This window comes from Vombatus ursinus, unplaced genomic scaffold, assembly GCF_900497805.2.
Source record: "Vombatus ursinus unplaced genomic scaffold, bare-nosed wombat genome assembly UNPS02014785.1, whole genome shotgun sequence".
NCBI lineage: Eukaryota > Metazoa > Chordata > Mammalia > Diprotodontia > Vombatidae > Vombatus > Vombatus ursinus.
In genome coordinates, this window is record NW_020954563.1 from 1,526,370 (window position 1) to 1,545,103 (window position 18,734).

General features: G+C 36.6%; 1 protein-coding gene across 2 annotated transcripts in view; it reads right to left on the reverse strand.

Annotated features, from left to right (window-relative positions):
- The window catches only part of RPN2 (ribophorin II), a 55,723-nt gene that overhangs the window by 19,840 nt on the left and 17,149 nt on the right, over nt 1-18,734 (reverse strand). For both annotated transcript variants that reach the window (XM_027867348.1, XM_027867349.1), the window contains exons 3-9: nt 18,297-18,392; nt 17,499-17,674; nt 13,796-13,871; nt 11,296-11,430; nt 8,443-8,619; nt 6,046-6,164; nt 3,541-3,646 (exon numbers count right to left, since the gene is read on the reverse strand). In XM_027867348.1, the coding sequence (XP_027723149.1) occupies nt 3,541-3,646; nt 6,046-6,164; nt 8,443-8,619; nt 11,296-11,430; nt 13,796-13,871; nt 17,499-17,674; nt 18,297-18,392 (885 nt within the window). The remainder of the gene's footprint in view (nt 1-3,540; nt 3,647-6,045; nt 6,165-8,442; nt 8,620-11,295; nt 11,431-13,795; nt 13,872-17,498; nt 17,675-18,296; nt 18,393-18,734) is intronic.

Below are 18,734 nucleotides of genomic sequence, written 5' to 3' on the forward strand. Positions count from 1 at the left end.
AGACTCCTAGCTCTTTGTTTCCAAAACTTACATACAAATGGTTAATTGAAAATGCATTTTAAAGGAAAGTCACAATAATTCTACTCTTAAAACACCAAAAAAACAAAAACCATCAATATCATCCCTTGAGCAGACTCATTTCTAAGAAGATTTAAAAGGTTTCCTGATGGTTAGCTGCTTCTTTTAAACTATAAAATGTCCTTTTCACAGCTTTAACGAGAAAAAAAGGGAGCTTGTTTTTCATTCAATAGGTGATTTGGGGGCTGGTCCACACTGGCCCTTTTTGTGACTATAGTATATGGCATAAACATCACAAAAATATCTTAATGCCAGGAAATGTGACCTTTCTGCTGGGAGTAATAACCATCCTGTTTAGTTCATCACTGTCAAAAATGATGGTGCATTAGAGGCAATTAATGCTAATGACAGCTTCCAAAACCCATGGCTCCCCTGACAACCTGCCCAATAACAATGAGTACTATTATGGGCCTTCATGCAAAGCTGCCAGTGTTTAATGCACTCCAGCCAACTCAGAACACCTCGGGAGAGATTAAACAGGACCAGGCTGCTGGCTTTGATGCTCTAAGTGAGATTATTATTGCAATTAGAAAGCAAATTTGACACGTGCAGCAGAGGTCAGCCCTTATAAATAAGAATTAGTCCCACTTTGATGAATACAGCAGGCAGGATGCTAATAGCAACTCCATCATCAGGTTAAAAAGTGATGGCAATGACTTAAATGGAAGTCATTAGTATTTACATTAATAATAGCTACTGGTAATTATTGTTATTGTGCATTTATTTCTCAGGTTTTTTTTTTTAACTACTACAAAAGCACTTTACAAATACTAGGCTTGATTCAATGATGAATAAACTATTCTCTGGAGAGATAAATGCTCACCATTAGCAATTATAGTGGAATTTTGAGAGCCCAGAGAACTAGGTGAATGTCCTTGAAACCACTTTCTAAGTGGTAGTTTCTCACTAAAGAGGAAAAACTGGGACAGTGAAAACATGACATGCCTAAATCATGCATAAAACTAGGAACAGCACCTAGGGATTATCAGGAAAACTCATTCTTCTTAAAACACAAATGAGATTTATCAACAGCTATCCTGACTACTTTCCCCATTCTCATTTCCATCAGCTAGAAAGGACTCTAAGAAATCATTTGGTTTTCAACCTTACTTTGAGGAAAAACAACCTTTAAAACCATTGCTTAATTCACTAATTCAAAGATTCAAGATTTCATTGCAAATTATGACCTTTGTATACCTTAATAGAAGATTTTTGTATATTGCTGCGTCCAAAAAACCCTCAGTATTTGGATGCTAACTTTCTGGTAAGGTCTGACCCTGTCCATTCTTAGCAAGGCTGGTCCTCAAGCAAAAAGCATACACACACACACACACACACACACACACACACACACACACATAGAGTAGTTAAATGTGTGTGTGTGTGTATGTATTCCTTCATGTTTCCCTATTACCCATTCTATCACGAGCTTTAATCAGAGATATTGGTTTTTAAAAATATTTGATAACTGTATTAATATTCCCAACATTTAGCATAGTGCCTGGCACACAACTAGATAAAGCATTTATTAAGCTCTTACAACTTACCATAATGATAGCATTGAGTCTACGCTCTAATAAGAAAGTGTGCATACAGAAGTTTTACAAAAAAGTTAAAGTATTGATGTTTATTTGAAAGGCATAAATTTCAGTTACCATCAAAATTCACATATGATCTCACGCAGTATACCAAGATAAGTTCAAAACGGGTAATGATATAGCCATAAAGGGTGATAAAAAAAGCAAATTAGGGGAGCATGGAAAAAAATTACCTGTTGCCCATCTATGGATAAGGGAAGAGTTTATGGCTAAACAAGAGATACTAAAGTTCACAGGAGGTAAAATGAGTAACTTTGTTTACATAAAACTAAAAAGTTTCTGCACTGAACAAAAATAACGCAGCCAAAATGAGAAGGAAAGCAGGAAACAGGAGAAGTTTTTACAGTAAGTTTTTCTAATCAAGGTCTCGTTTTTCAAATAAGTAAGGAACAGCCAAATTTATAAAAATAAAAGCCATTTCTCAATTGATACATGGTCAAAGGATATGAACAAGCAGTTCTCAGAGAAAGAAGTCAAAATATCAATAATCATATGAAAAAATGTTCTAAATCACTAATAATTAGAGAAATGCAAATTAAAACAACTCTGAGCTACTACCTCACACCTACAAGATTGGCTAAGATGACAGAAAAGTAAAATGATGTGGGAATGTGGAAAAATAGATACACTGATACACTGTTTGGTAGGACTGTGAACTAATTCAACTATTCTGGAGCACAATACAGAACTATGCCCAAAGGCATAGTACCTCTGTGTATACCCTTTGACCCAGTATCACTGCAAAGAAATCAAAGAAAAAGGACCTATATGTACAAAAATATTTATAGCAGCTCTTTTTGTGGTAGCAAAGAATTGAAAACTGAGGGAAAGCCCATCAATTGAGGAATGGCTGAACAAGCTATGGTATGTGCCTGCGACAGAATACTATTATGCTATAAGAAAAGACAAGGGGAATGGTTTCAGAAGCACCTGGGAAGAATTATATGAGCTGATGCAAAGTGAAGTGAACAGAACTAGGAGAACACTGTATACAATAACAGCAATATTGTAACAATAACCAACTGTGAAAGACTTAGCCACTCTGATCAATGTGATGATCCCAACCGATCCCAACAACTGGGATCACAACAATCCCAAAGGACTCATGATGAAAAATGCTATCCATCTCCAGAGAGAAAACTGATGAACTCTGAGTGCAGACTGAAGCATATTTTTTTTCACTTTCTTAATTTTTCTTGCTTTTTTCCTTCACAACATGTCAAATGTAGAAATGTTTTGCATGACTTCACAAGTATAATGGGTATCATTTCTTGTCTTCTCAATGAGTGGGTAAAATAAATTAAAATTAAAAAAAAAAATCTTGAAAACAAAGTTCAATTTTTATGTCCTGGCATTTTTGGAATGTTAAATTAAAAGTATTTGTTAGCCAAAAAAATCCAAAACAAAACAACCCCCCCACACACAAAATTCACATATTGGGGAGAGCTCATTCCCTGTTATCACTAGATAAATGAGCCAATTTTTGCTTTTACAGCTCTAAATATGTGAAAGTCTAAAACATATTCTCATTATAAAAGACTGTAGGCTGTACATTATATGCAAATTCTCAACGTCTATCACATATCACTCAATGCATGCTTAGCTATCAACAAGCATTTAACCTGATGTAAAAAGGCCACTTCACCCACAATACTTGTAAAGCACATACACTCAATTCTTTTATATAATACAACACTGGCAGACTGTCAAATGACAGTTCAAATATTTAACTTTCTTCAATAGGCTTGCTTTGGCTTGGTCAGAGGATGAAGCCAAAATCCTCTAGATGAAAAATGATTTATTCCTGTTTACACACTGCTTTCAACACTGCCACAGCAACAGAAATGACAAGAAAAGCACCCACCTCTACAACATTTGCAATGTAGCGGCTATCACCTTCAACGTGGATAGAGAAGTCATAGTAACCACTGGCAGGCTTGACATTCATGAAGTTCAGATCAAAACCATCTCTATGTGAATTGGAGCATAGTTGTTAAAGCCTTATTCAAGAAGGTCATTAATAACAACAACGATAATAATGCTTTATAAAACTTTCTTAGTTATATTTCATAATGTGCTTTATACTCATTATTTCTTGATTCGCTCAAAAAGCCCGTAACATAAGCAGAACAGATTTTTACCTCATTTGTACAGAGGATGAAATATAGGTTTAGAGAGAGGTTAAATGACTCGTTTCTGATCTCACAGGAAATAGCAGAGCCAGCGATTCACCCAAATCTTCTGATTTTGAGTCCCAAGCTCTTTCTACCACATTATATTACCTCTTTAATACAACAGTCTGGTACTATTAACTGTTGACTTCAATAACAACTAGAGTAAGGGTCTCCCTCTGATTTCAAGGTTGCCCAAGTTGATCTCACTTCTTTTAATTGCTTTCTATCCCACCTCCTCTATTTTTTCCCAAACAAATCTGCTTTGCCCAAGTCTTCCAGGTTATACTTTATCTGCGATATCCTATGCCCCCTATCATGTGAAACTCTATTTCTTTTTTCATAACAGCTCTTAAAAATTCACTTCTTCCATGACTAATTAAAAAAGAAGATAAATTCCTGAATCTAACCAGCAAAACATGTAACTCCTGTGGACCTCTTTTACAATTGGGTACACATTACATACTTTTCCTATTTATGTTAATTATTTTGTTTTTCAAATTGTTATTTAAAAAAAAATGTTTCTTCTGTTACCTATGCATATTTTATGTCTGTCCAATGAATCTGTCCTTTCCATCTTAGATTCTTAGCTTCTAGAAATACGGGGCTTGATTTTAAGGTACATAGCATAGTACAAAGACACTTAAGTCTGATAATGATAAAGCTGGTTAAGCTATTAAAACAACAAAGTGATCGACTGCAAACATTCAGTTACCCAAAAAGGTAGATAATAAGAGATGGAACCAGCAAGGGAGGCAGTAGAGAAAGATCTGGATTTGGAGTTAAAGGACCTGGATTCAAATCCCAGCTCTTGACACTTACTTCCTGTGTGATCTTGGGCAAGTCTTTTAACCTCTCCAGGCCTCGTTTACCTCATATGCAAAATGAGACACATGGACTAGATATCCTTGAAGATCCCTCCCAGCTTTAAATCTATGATACTGCGATCTATGTTTTTAATTTTATAAGACAATTTTAAAAAAATATAAAGCCCAGGATTTTTTGTACCCATAAACCAAATATGAAAGTAAAATAAGAATGAAGGCTTATTCAAAGAATTTCTATAGCCAAAGATAAGCTTAGATTTGGTTTTATGATCATGATACTAATAAATGGCTATTTTCATTAACCAGGAGACTACTACAATTCCCCACCTCTAAGTTGTTGCTTATACCATTCCCTCTCCATGGAATGCTATACTCAGATATTTATCATAATCAGACTTAAGTGTTTTTGTTATGGTACATACCATATGATCAAGTCCCACAACCCTAGGAACTCAGAATCTAAGACAAGAACAGAGGATTTGTTGGACAGATGTAAAATGTACACAGGTAACAGAAGAAAACACCAGCTGTTGAAATCCTTTGCTCTCTTCAAAACCCTGATAAAATGCCTTTTCCTCAAGTTAATTTTGCTAGCCAGGAGTGGAAAGAGCAGGCCGTGGGAACTGAGTTGACTTACCTGACCAGTAGAGACAAAACAGACCCCGGGAAAAGGGGACAGTGTGATGCTACCAGGAGAAGGGAAAAGATGTCAAGACCCTCATGAGCTGCCTTGGCTGCATGTTTTTACTGTGTATGTGCCTTACTATCAATGTACTTTATGTGGAGAACCACTCTTACTCCAGACACTTTGTGTATTTATGGGAGAATAACACCCTGGGTCCATAGAGAATGTTTTATAGCCTTTTTTCTTAGTATGCCATATCAGTGACTGCCTCTGCCTTTAGCTAACTGTAACTTCCTGCTAACTATTAAAAGTAAATAAGCATACCAAATAATATAAAATGCTCTCTCCTCCATGTAACTTTTATTGGATGCTCCATATCTCTACCTCCCCCTATCCCACCCGGTCCAGGAATGATCTCTACATGCTCTGAAGTAATGTTATAAATGAATCTAAGCCTTTAATACACTGGACTTCTCATATGGTAAAGTCTGTAATTCTCTGTACTTCCCTTATATTCTATCAGTGTACCTTGTATTACAATTGTTATGCAAATATCTTATTTCCAGTAAAGGATTCTTAAAAGCTGGGATTACATCTTACACCTTTGTATGCTGAGTGCTCATCACCACACTCTGCACATGATGGATGCTCAATAATAAATGATTGCTGAATGAAAGAAATTGTTATTTATTTATTTTTAATTAAAAGATATACTAAAAGGCCAGCAAAGTGGTCTAGGGACTTACCCTGCAGGAGTGAATGCAGTCTGCTGTAAGACTGTGTTCTTAGTAGAAGAAGACTTAGCACGTTCTAGTGTGACAGAAGCATGAGTCAATGGCTGTGACATAACATTAGTAACTTGCAGCTGGAAAGAAATATAAAATTATATGTTTGCATCACCTGATTACTTTTTATTTATTCATACTGGCTGCGTGACTCTAGGCAAGATCACTAAATCTGTCTGCCTCAGCTTCCTCAATTGTAAAATGGAAATCAAAAGGCTGTTTCGAAGATTGAATGAGATAATATTTGTAAAACACCCGTGTTTAGTGCCTGGAACTTATTAAGTACTTATTCTTTTTCCCTTTTCCCCTTTCAAACAATTGTGGAATAGATCTGCTCAGGTGAATTTACTTAAGAAAATTCTTGACTATAAGTTGACATCAGAAATCAAATATAATCAAGCTGACCTGAATGATAAAATTTATAGTAAATAATGGACTGGATCACAAGCTTTTGGAACTGGAAGGAACCTTAGACATCACATAGTCCAAACCTTTCATTTATACAGATGTGGGAACTGAGACCTAGTTAATGATAAATGTCAAAGGACACACACTGGATTGGATGGCACAGCAAGGACCAGCACATGGATTTCTCACCTCTGAGATCAGCTACCACCACACCATGCTGTCATTGTATTACACATATTATTCTTCAGGAATTCATTATTTCATTTCAAGAGAAACTCCACTAACATAGAATGTAAGCCTTCTCTATCCAATGACAGTACTTGGCAACTGCTACACCTAAAAAAAAAATTCATCCCCAAGTAGCCAGTTTTCTAGAACCGACCTGAGCTAGTCTTCGGATGAAAGGTATTCAGTCCATTACGAGACCTGTTACCTAAACCTTTTCCAGAGTGGCAAGACTTAGGTTGGGTTTCAGTGGCAAAGCCTTCAAGATTCCAGGGTCACTACCATACTGTAATGAGGCACCAGTATGAGGACTTGAACAGAAGCTACACCAGAGTGCTTAAAAACTACAGCAGAATTCCTTTGGAAGATGTGCTATTGGGACAACTGCAGATACATAGATGGGTCCTAGACTGTTTAACATATATTAGAAAATACCATAAAAGGAACTTCTTTGGAGTGTTTTAGCTTATTTCTGGTTTGCAGTCAACCCACCCAGCTGGACCTGAAATATTCAAAAGCATTCTTCTTGAGACCACAGACGTTTGAAAATGCTCAATCAAAATAAATAAATAAATAAATATTCAAAAGGATGTCAAAGGGATGCTAATACTTAATGTCATATGACTTCTAGGAAAGGGAAGGGTAAAGAGAATAAGTATTTTTGTAGTACCTACTTTGTGCTAGGCACTGAGCTAAGCACTTTGCAAATACTATTTTGTTTGATTCCCACAACAACCCTGAGCTAGGTGCTGTTATTATCCCCATTTTACAGTTGAGGAAACTAAAGCAAACAAAGGTTAAGTAACTTGCCCAGGGTCACACAGCTAGTTAAGTGTCTGAGGCCATATTTGAACTTGGGTTTTCCTGACTCCAGGTCTAGCGCTCTAGCCATGGTACCACCTAGCTGCCACAACTTCTACATAACAAAGTTATACTTTAGGATTATTCAGTGATAGAATCCTGCAGGGTCTCTTAATGAATGAAAACTGGGGTGATAGCAATGGGTACTTAAGGAGAAGAAAGACAGCTATACCCTCACTACCTCAAATGAAAAAGACTCAATTATCTATTTTGGCAAATTCTATTTAATAAATTCTAAGATTACACAGGAGTTAATCTAGGAATCTTAAATTTCAAAGCAATATATTTTGCAAGAATTTGGTGTTGGAGAGTACATCTTTGTTTACTTTTTAAGAAAAAATTTAAAAATTATGATGTTAAATATCAATCATGAACATTTCAATAAACAACAGAAGAGGGCAAGATATGAAACTGTGAAATTCTACAACATACAACTTTTTTAAAAGTGTACATTAAATTTAACATAATGGTAACAAAACTGCCCTGCTAGTCTATATCCCCTTTAGAGTTTCCTTCCGCTCTTGAAGAGTGTATTCTTACAGATGAAGGCCTCTTGAGCTATCATGGGCATAGAAATGAAATATGTATGCAGTTAACTCAAACAACAGAAGCTAGCATTATTTTAAAATCCTTTGAAAAATTAACCTTAAATACAAGGATTAGGCATTTGTAGAGCAAGGGTGCAAATCCATGCATAGTTTCCCTCCTTACTGAATCAAGTGGTATCCTAAATACCATGTACACCTTCATGAGGCCAATGACTGCCTATTCAATGTGGTCCTTATAAAGTAAAGCAATCTTCTAAAAACGTGCCACTGAAATAGGACTCAATACGGATTCTAAGTAGACTTGTGAAAGTCCTACCCGGAGAACAGGTTGCTGGTGAGATACTGAAGCTGACCCCTCAGCAACAATGACAACAGGAAGGTGATAGCGATTCTGAGAAAATGCAGCAGAGGCAGCAGCAACACTGAAGGCTTCAGAGAGAGAGTCAAAATTCTTTTTGCTGAAAATGGCATTTACCAGCTGGATTACTTGATCCTGAAGGAAAAAGGGAACATCCCAAGATAATGAGTAGGTAAGAAAGAATATGTGAAATATGCTTCCTCTCTTTTTGTCAGCTTCAAAGGGGTATTAGGTCAACTCCTTCTAAAGTCACTCCTCCATTTTCTAGGTAGTGGCATAAAAGGTCTTTTGGTCATAAACTGAAATTTATAAATGGAACACAATAAGCAGAAACATATGATGGCTTTGGTCCAATTTTTATCATGTGTGCAAGCTAAAATATTTCTGCAGATTATTACTAGGATGACATGAAATTTTAAAAGAAAAAATCCACTACTGTGTAGTTTATACTAGTGACATTACCGATCTACTTATCAAAGGTATAGATAAAGGTAAATCGACTCCCTAAGATTAAATATATCCACGCATAAGTATATGATAAAATACATTTTTACTGGCAGGCCTGAAATTTTCTTCCTCCTGTCCTCCTCTCCAACTGCTTGACTTGTACTTGTTTGTATATTATCTCCCTCATCAGATACCTTTCTTGGTATCTCCAGTGCTCAGTACAGAATCAGGCGTATGGTAGATGTTTAATTAATGCTTGTGGACATGAGACAGCAATCACAGGAGTGTATATATTGTTCACTAAATCCGTATCCCTTCACTTCCTATTTCCACTACCTTTCTTTCTCCCCATTCCATCATTATAAGACAAACTAGGGCTATATTTTTATTTAAAAGAACTTTCAAAACCAGAGATTTACATCTGAAAGGAACTTAAACTGCTACCCATTAGGAAATAATGTACTAGATTAAAGAAAAAAAATCAGGAAGTGATTTTAAATGATTAATTTAAGAATAAAAGGTATTTATAAAAATTATGGAGCTGCCATATATAAAGAAGAAATACTTCCTTCCACCAAACTATAACACACGCGTATCTCACCATCTAACAAGAAATTTTTGTTCCTGACAGTGAAATTCAGTCAACGTTAAACCATGATCTGTAATTTTATCAATTACATTTTTTTATCACTTGGCCTCTGACACCTTAAAGTCTGTGACTACTCACTAGAGTTGCCCTGCAAAAAGTAACAACAGGATTAATTCCTCTGGTCACACACCTGTTCTGGAAAAACCAAGTCATAAGATCTTAATCCTTGAATATGTTTCATCAATTCAGTCTTTTCTCTACCCTGGAGGACAGATGTTCCGAATCGTCTCTATGACTCTATAGCATATTTTTCTCCATTATCATTCACAGAAAGAACTAAAAAAGGTCTTTTAAAGTAGGTGAGCTACTCTGGCTTGTTAATTTTTTCAGGTGGAAGAGAAAAGCTCTCTATATAAATGAAACTACTATGAATAACTATAAGGCAGAATCTTCAAACTGGAAAGAAATGTGGAGAGATTTTCAAGCAGGGCTATAATCCAAACATCCTGGACAACTAATTGTTTACTACTTCCTAAAAATTCTCTAGAGAAGATTACAGTGTTTAACAATGCATAGCAACGGGGAAGTTTCAATATCTAATTCAAATCCCTCCTCCTAAATATTGAACAACAAAAGCTTGCTCTTACAAATACCCCAGGGCAGAGATTGGCAAACTTTCAAAAGAGGGGCAGCTGGCTGTAGATTCCTGTTCTTCTGAGTAAGGATGAGCTAAAATAGGCAAAAAGCACAAAGGCAGCCCAGCTTAAAAGTTATCTACATGTACTCTACCAATGACAGAGGCATGTGAATTGTCATGGTCTTTCTTTAAAAAATGAAACATATTCAAGGATTAAGATCACCTGTTATTTACACAAACTTAAGAGGAACACTGGCCAGCTAGAATGCATGAGGACAAAGAAAATTATTATGTCACACAAGAATCCATAGAAGGAACTGGGTTTATATAGCAAGGAGAAAATACCTGTAGACAGAATCCAAGGGGTGAGAATGGGGAGGAGGCAAGACCAAGAACAGTGAAACGGATAAACAACATGAAACATATATACAAATCATATTTGTTTGGTTTTTGTCTCCAAGTACTTAAAAGAAGTCATATGGAAGAACAATTAGGCTTCTTCTGAGTGGCTCCAGAAGTCACAACCAGGACTAATGAAAATTTTAGGTCAGTATAAGGAAGAAATGTGTAAAAATTATAGCTGTAGGAAAAGAACCTTGGGATATAGTTTTCCTCATCACTGGATGTATCCAAGTAGGGGCTGGATGACCACTGCATTAGAGATTCATGCTCTTTGTAATGAATAGACTAAATGACATCTGAAGCTCCATCTAACAAGGATTCAATGATTATTAGGGATTATTTTAACCACATTGTTTCCTAACAGCTAGCTGAGGTTATCCAAATCAGGGGAAAGGGTATTTTAACTAGTAAGAAAGAAGAGTAATTCTGAAGCATGAGAACATTCCCTGGAGGAGAGCCATAGGCAGAAGAGCAAAAGGAGGGTCACAGAACAATACAAAGGAAATAAGTAGAGACAGGGGATAAGGGAAAGGATCAACAAGTATGAATTTCATCTACTTCACAATTCTGACCAGGGCTCCTATTAACATGTGCATTAAGTTACCAATGTGTACTTGAAGTGATCATGTTTTTCTAACAGTTAGCCTTCATCTGTGTAAAAAAAAAAAAAAGTTCATCTGGCATCAGTAGATAAAAGGTTCTTTGTCTTATATTTTGTTAACTGTCTAATTAATACCTCCTTAAAAGGTGGCTCTGTTCCCACGTGGTCTGAGAGCTGGTAGGTGGCAGCAACAAATAATGCCGTGGGTTCTAAGCCTTCTTCAAACTGTAGATACACTCCACCCAGGTCATCTAAACGAGCAACAAGGTCCTACCACAGAAAGACACAACCAAAATATGTCAAATACAAAGAAAGAAACTGTATGTGTAATTAAAACAAAGCTGCTTATCATTATTCTACAAATATGAGCATACTGGGCTCTGAGGAATCTCAGAAGTTTCCTGCAAACTTACTGTGTCCCTCAAGAAAGCAAGCAATCACAAGATCATCTGATAACTATCTGTCAATATAGACAGTCCTCATGCACAACTTAAAAGCAGCACCAGGAATTTGGAAGAGCCAATCTTTTTTTCCATCCATCCCCATACCTTTGCAGAGGCGTCCCCATACCTGGAATTCATTCTCTGCCTTCTCCTCTGCCTTGTAAGATTATTACCTTCCCCCCAAATTCAACTTGGGTCACTTCATACAGAAAGTCTCTCCTGATCTCCTCAGCTATTAGTATTCCCTTCTTTCTCAAACCAGATTGTATTTCCTTGGGATCATACATTCAGATTCAGAAAGAAGCTTAAGAGGTAATCTAGCCCAACTCTCTCACTTTACAAATGAAGAAATTGAGAACCAGAGAGATTAGCTGACTGTCACAGAGACAGTGGGACAGGCAGAATTTGAACCCAGATCCTCTGCCACTGATCTTTTTGCCGTACCATGTGTACTTATTGCATCCCCCCAGCAGAATAGAAGCTTGTGGGCAAAGATTATTTCATCTTTGTCTTTGTATCTAGCAGTGCATAGATATACCTCCTATACATAGGAGGTACTGGATTAAATATTTCTTGAATTGAAAGAATATCAAACATAGGAACCAGAAGACCCAAAATCTGGCTGTGCCACTTGCGAGCCATAGGAACCTGGACAAGTCACTTCTCTGAGCTTCAGTTTCCTCATTTATAAAATAGGGAAATTAACATCATATTATCTTCTTCCACCTCCTTCACTAAATTGTTTTAAGGAGAGTACTTTATAAAAAAGTAAAGAGTTATGTAACCATGTACTGTTATTAATAGGGAAAATAATTTTTCCTTATCCAACATACAGCAACCTGGCATCAGAGAAATAGAACAAACTGCCTTGCTGGGATTAAAGACAGTAAAAGTGAAATACACATATGGAATCTTCAAGCTGAAAAACACCTAGAGTCATAGCCTAAACACAGAGATCACTGAAATAAAAGGATGAAAAACATCTGAAGGTGGTTCCATTTGCAGATATCCCACTACAATAGGGATCCAAAGAGCTCCAAATTTAAGACCGAAATGATGGGCCAAATCTGAGAAAACGAAAGTGAAGAGACAAATATAAAAGCCTATTTGAGTGCCATGTTAATCTTATACAAATACAAGTGACAAGATTGAGGCTGCATTAATAGCAGTCTAGGGTAAATAAGGTAACGAATCCCACTGTATTAAGGATGGATCAGAATCCACAGGGAGTCTTATGTTTTCTGAATGCCATATTTTGAGAAGGATAATGACAAGTCCTTTGCTTGTCCACAGGATGGCAACAATGATGGAGAACTAGTGGAAAGAACTGAGCATGTTTAGATTAAAAAAAAAAAAAGATGTAAGAGATGTATGTGTATGTATATGTATATATGTGTGTATATATATATATATATACACATATATACATATGTATATGTATATACATATATACACAGAGAGAGACAGACAGACAGACAGACACACACAGACACTGTCTTCAAATATTTAAAGAGCCATCCTGTGATAAAGGAATTAGACTTGGGAACACAGGATTTAGACTTGGAAGGGATCTTAGCAAACAGCTACTTCAACATTGTCATCAGGCTAAGAACGAAACCACTGCAACCCAGGGAGGTAGAAAGACTTGCCTGGTATACAGATAGGTCATAAATGACAAAACTGGGATTTTAATGCAAGTTTGCTGAGTCTCAATTCAGTTTCTGACCTACTATACCATACAATTGGTCCCAGAAGGGAAGAACTAGGACCAGTGGGTAGAAATCAGGGGGAAAAAGATTCAGCTCACTATATAAGAAACAACTTCCAAACAATGAGAGTTGTTCAACAATGGAAAAGGCCCCAAAGAGTTCCCCAGCTCTAGCTCTTCAATCAGAAGCTGATCATTATCGAGGATGCTACAGAAGGTATTTATGCTTTAGGTAAATACTAGACTAGCTGACCCAATCTGAGGTCCCTTCCAACTTGAAGGTTTTTTCATAATTGCTTGCAGTCAAGCATTAAAAGTAAACACAACAAGTATAGGCCAGCTCAATTAATCCCCTTTTCTCTCTCAAGAAGTATAGGGTAGTAAAACAAATATCTAAACCAAATCATTCTTTACTCTGGCTGGCTATTTGGAGAATTTTCAGACGGATTATCTGGTGATCCAAGGTGGAATGCTCAGTACCTACCTCAATCTCCTCTACGATGCCACTGAGATCAGCTTGCTGAGATAAGTATGATGCCGTCTGTAAAGCCTGAATAGTTCTGTAAGAGTAGAAAAAGGCAAGTCTGGAGTGAGCAAGTCTATTCAGATATACACGCATACTATTATTCGAAACAATCTGATTTAAACAAAAAACAAAATAATAGTTTCTAATCTAATTAAAAAACAGAATCTAGTGATTATCAAACTCAATCATAAGATGCTAAAGAAGACCCTAGAGACCAAATGATACAATTCCTTAATTTTACAAATAAGGAAACTGAGGCTCAGGGAGGGGAAGGTCATATAGCTGGTTCATGACAGAGCCAGACTAGAACGCAGGTCTCTTGACCCCAGTTCAGTGCTCTTTCCAGTAAACCATACTGCTTCCCCATCTGAGAAACCCAGTTTCAATGCCTATTATATCTTAGATTATCCTGGGTAGATATTAGCAAAACCATTCATCCAAAATACAAACCAACAAGTTGTTTTTTGACACCTTCTACTGCTGCACTCTTTTCCTTTCCTGAACAGTGTCAGTTATTTTCCTTTCTTATTGCACCACCCCCATCTGTTCCACTCTGTGACAAAGTAGAACAAGTCATAAGAACAGCAGAAAGAGCGCCAGAAGGAAGCAAGAGATCCAAGAACCATCCTAGACGGACTTATGTGATGGTAACTTGGCCTTTTGGTGCCTTTACCTCCTCAACAGTCAAACAAATACACCATTTGTATGATCCCTAACTCACAGGTACTTTGTGACACCCAAGGAGATATTAGCCACATGCCGCTAAAGGAAATACAAAACATCTGGAGGTATTAGGAAGAGGAGCACAAATTAAACAGCATTGTATCATCCACTTCACTTCCACTAGTATATTCAAACCTTCCAAGCCATTAGGCGGATGGATCCTTATGGATAACTCACGTGGCAAGTGTGGCTCTGATGATGCCACACCCCTGCTCAGGAAGTGTTAGGGGCTCTCAAACACCTCTAGTATAAAATATAAGCTCTTCTATTTGGCATTTAAAGTACATTACAACCTGGTTCCAATCTCTCTTTGTAGGCTGATCATACCTTACCCCATGCCTGCCTCCTTGCTCAGGTTGACTCTTAGGCCTGAGTCTAATGCTCTCTCTCCTCACCTCTACTTCTTGAACTAGCTCCCCATAGGTCTATGTGAGTGCCATCTCCTTCTTGGGACCTTTCCCAACTGCCCTAGATGTCAGCAGCCTCCCTTCTAAATCACTTTGCATTTATTTTGTATATACCTTGTATTCACTTATCTGTGAAGATAATACATCCAACCTAGCAGAATATAAGTCCCTTGAAGGTAGGGGCTCTATCACTTTTGTATACATAACTCCAGTGCCTAGCACATAGCAGATACAACAAATGCTTAATGATTTACTGAAGTTGCATAGGATTAGAAAGCATGAAAAAACTGTATTTGCAGTAGAAAGCAGTCATATCAATGAGATCATGAGTCTACTGTTATATATTCAATCCCCCTACATGATCTTCAATTACCCAAGTAAATAGAGGGACTGAGTATGTGTTAACTCTATGGATAATCCCTAACTTGTAGACAAATTTTTCCTCTAACAAATCTTATCAGAGTTGCTCACAAGAAGCACCATATGATGACTTGTATTTTAACTTCTTTCCTTTCTTCCTTCATCCTCAGATTGTGCTAGCAAGAACAAAATAGTGAACAGGCAGAAAGCAAGCTCTACATCTACTCTTGGTAACAATATTCACATATTTCATCTCCTATGGAAAAGATGGAAAATTTCCCCAATATCTGGATAAGGGTGAATTCCTCCCAAATCACAGTAATTTCTCCTTCCCCTAAATTCACAGCATTTCTCATCTATGGCTCTAATTTAACTCTTAATTACATACTATCTTAAGATATCTCTTACATTGTTAATTTTTCACAGACAGCAAACTGACTGACTTACATTTTTGAATGCCACACAAATCTTAGCAAGATGCTATGCCCAGAGTATTAACTCAATAACAAATGTTGCCTTTGTGAAACAACACAATGCATTAGAGAAAACAATGAACTAGAAGTCAGGAGAACTGGTTTTAATCTTGGTTCTGCTATTTATTTGGGCAACTAGGCCATTTAATCTTTCTAAACCTCATTTTCCTCTTCCACAAAATTAGAAGTCTGGATTAGACATTCTCTAAGTCTCCCTTCCACATCTAAATCTTCTCTGTGAAGGTATAAAGTACCTCAAAAAATGTAAATGGTGCTCTTCTAGATAAAAAGGGAAAATTGAGGCCATCTGGTGATCAAATGAGCTCACTGTTTTTAGGTACCAGACCAATGGCAGAGTCTTGCCTAGAGTTCAATCACCATTTATAAAATCAATATCGAGAGAATGCAAGGTGAAAGATTTTCCTGTGCTCAATGATCTCCATTAACTTCACAACAATTCTAACATGTTTCCTGGAAAACGTACTCCACTGAAATGTTTTATTATAAAACAAGGAAGTGGTAGTTCACTAAAAGAAAGTATGAGAGTCAATGTGAAATATAGTCTTTAAGGATCATTATTATGGTGCAGCTGGGGAATGAAACTGAATTTTAAACATGACCAAGATCTCAGTGTTTTCCAATAATAGATACAAAGCTCAGAAAAAAGCTAGGAAGGTGAGAGAAAAGGATTTTTCAATTAAAACACAACTTTCCTCTTTTTTTGGGATATGTCATAGTGACGCTGTGAAGTTCTCAAAGGAAGTTTAAAAATGAAAATAAATCTGCTTGGCTATAGGGTAACAGCTTTGTCATGAGCCTTACTAAACACTTATTCCTTAGTCATCAATTTCCTTCCTTTTTGAGAGTACTAAGCAAACTAACACAAAACAGACAATTTAGGGCAATTTATTTATAATATTCAACACTGGCAACTTTCAAATTCTTTTTTCCCTTAAATCTACTTTGTAAAGGGGACAAACAGCCCATTCAAAAAGTCAGATTGCTTTAAATATTAAATAAATTAGAATATGAGCCACTACTATTGAAGATACTTTTTTCAAGGCAGTAGCCTATTTGCCATACAGAACCCCTTCCTCATTCACTACTTTCTTTCTCACCTCCCTCCCCCACCCCGCAACTGCCACCAGCAACTTTTATCTCATTTAAAGAATTCCTAAAATCTTGCCTTATTTCTTTTTGGAATGTCCTCAGTACAGCCAGACTAGACAAAGAACTGACTCCTATAACTAATCACTGAGAAGCAATGTGATGTCACAGAGAGAATTTTGGTCCTAAAGTAGGAAACCTGGGTTCAAAACTCAGTTCTAATACTTTGTAGCTGTGTGATTTTGGACAAATCAATCAAACCTTCTTCTGTAAAATGTGGATGATAATTATTAACTTGAATTATACCGAGCTCACAGGATTATTGTAAGGAAAATACTTGGTGATTATTAGTAAATCGATATTATTGTCAATTACATACTCTCTCTTATTTTTAGTCTTTACCCATGAGATTAACTTATCCCTCCTACCTCTGTCTCTGACTCTATACCTTATTGTCCATCCACGTCTTGGTTTAGTAATTTTCTTCCTCTTAGAGGGCAAAACTTGTCTATTCAACTTTTTAAGCACAGTGATAAGAATAGTATTGCAGGTTATTAGGAGCTGAAGAAATGCTTCCTAACAATGACTCACGCCAGCACGGTTTCCTCCTTACTAAGACGAGCAGTGAGAGCACTGAGTGCTTCTTGAGATGCCAAAGGAAGGCCAAAGCCATTGAGGGCTCCAACTGCATGGCAGATTTGAGAGACTGATGAATCTTCACTCACAGCAGCATGGAGCAGATCTTTGGTCTCATTGGAAATAGAAATCTATGAAAGAATAGTAGAAATACAGAGGATTTCAGATCCAGTATAAGCAACTAGGCAATCTAGGGTCTCTCCCCTCTGGTCACAGCAAAGTGACACCGGAAAGGCATCAAACTTGCCAGCACACCCACACCGATGTTTTAATGCTTCTGGATCCCTAGCAAGGACAGTCATTTTTCTCTGCACAATTGCTGTCCCACATTCAGGAATATAAACATTCTAGAAATTTGGTGAGGAGGGATTTTTTGTATATATTATTCTTTCTTTTTGTTTCAAGAAAAAAGGTGGGATAGAAAAGAAAATCAAGGTTTCTCTAAACAGCAAGGGGAAAAACTGTTACAAGAAGGATTGTTCACTTGTTTTCTAAGACAGATAAGGATGTAAAAAGTCAAAATTCAGGAAAAAAAGCTTCATATTACAAAAAAAGAAAAAGCAAAAACTAAACAGAACTGAACTCTTCATTAATGCTATAAAAAGAACTTCCAGGAAAAAATAACAACAATAATACTTTTATTTTTTTAAACCCCAAGCAATTCTTCCCCCAGACCCCAATAACATGAAGGATGTCAAAAGAGGTTTGTGTAGTTCAATGGCTGTAATATTAGATTGAAGAGATTTGACTTACCTCACATCCTGAAAGGACCTGACTGGACTGTGCAGCATAGAAAAGGGAGTCAAGATTGTTGGCATCTAGATTGGACTCGATGAAGGTACAAGCTTGCTGAAGAAAAAAAAAAGAAATCAAGACTAAGTAGTGATTTTAAGAGGGATGGGGAAAATTCCAAGATCGTGTATAATAGATTATCTCTACACTGACTTACACATGATTCTATCCTATGAGCATCTATTTTTCACTGAAAGAAAATAGAACTGTTGTTTACCTCATGATGCACACTGAGTTAAAAGTCAGAAATACTAAGGTGGTACTCTCACATACACAGATAACATCATTAAATATTTTGGTTTGTGAAGATATAATATATGTTCTAGTTATTCCAAAAACAAATTTTTTAAAAATTTATTTATTTTTAGTTTTCAACATTCACTTTTATAAGATTTTTAG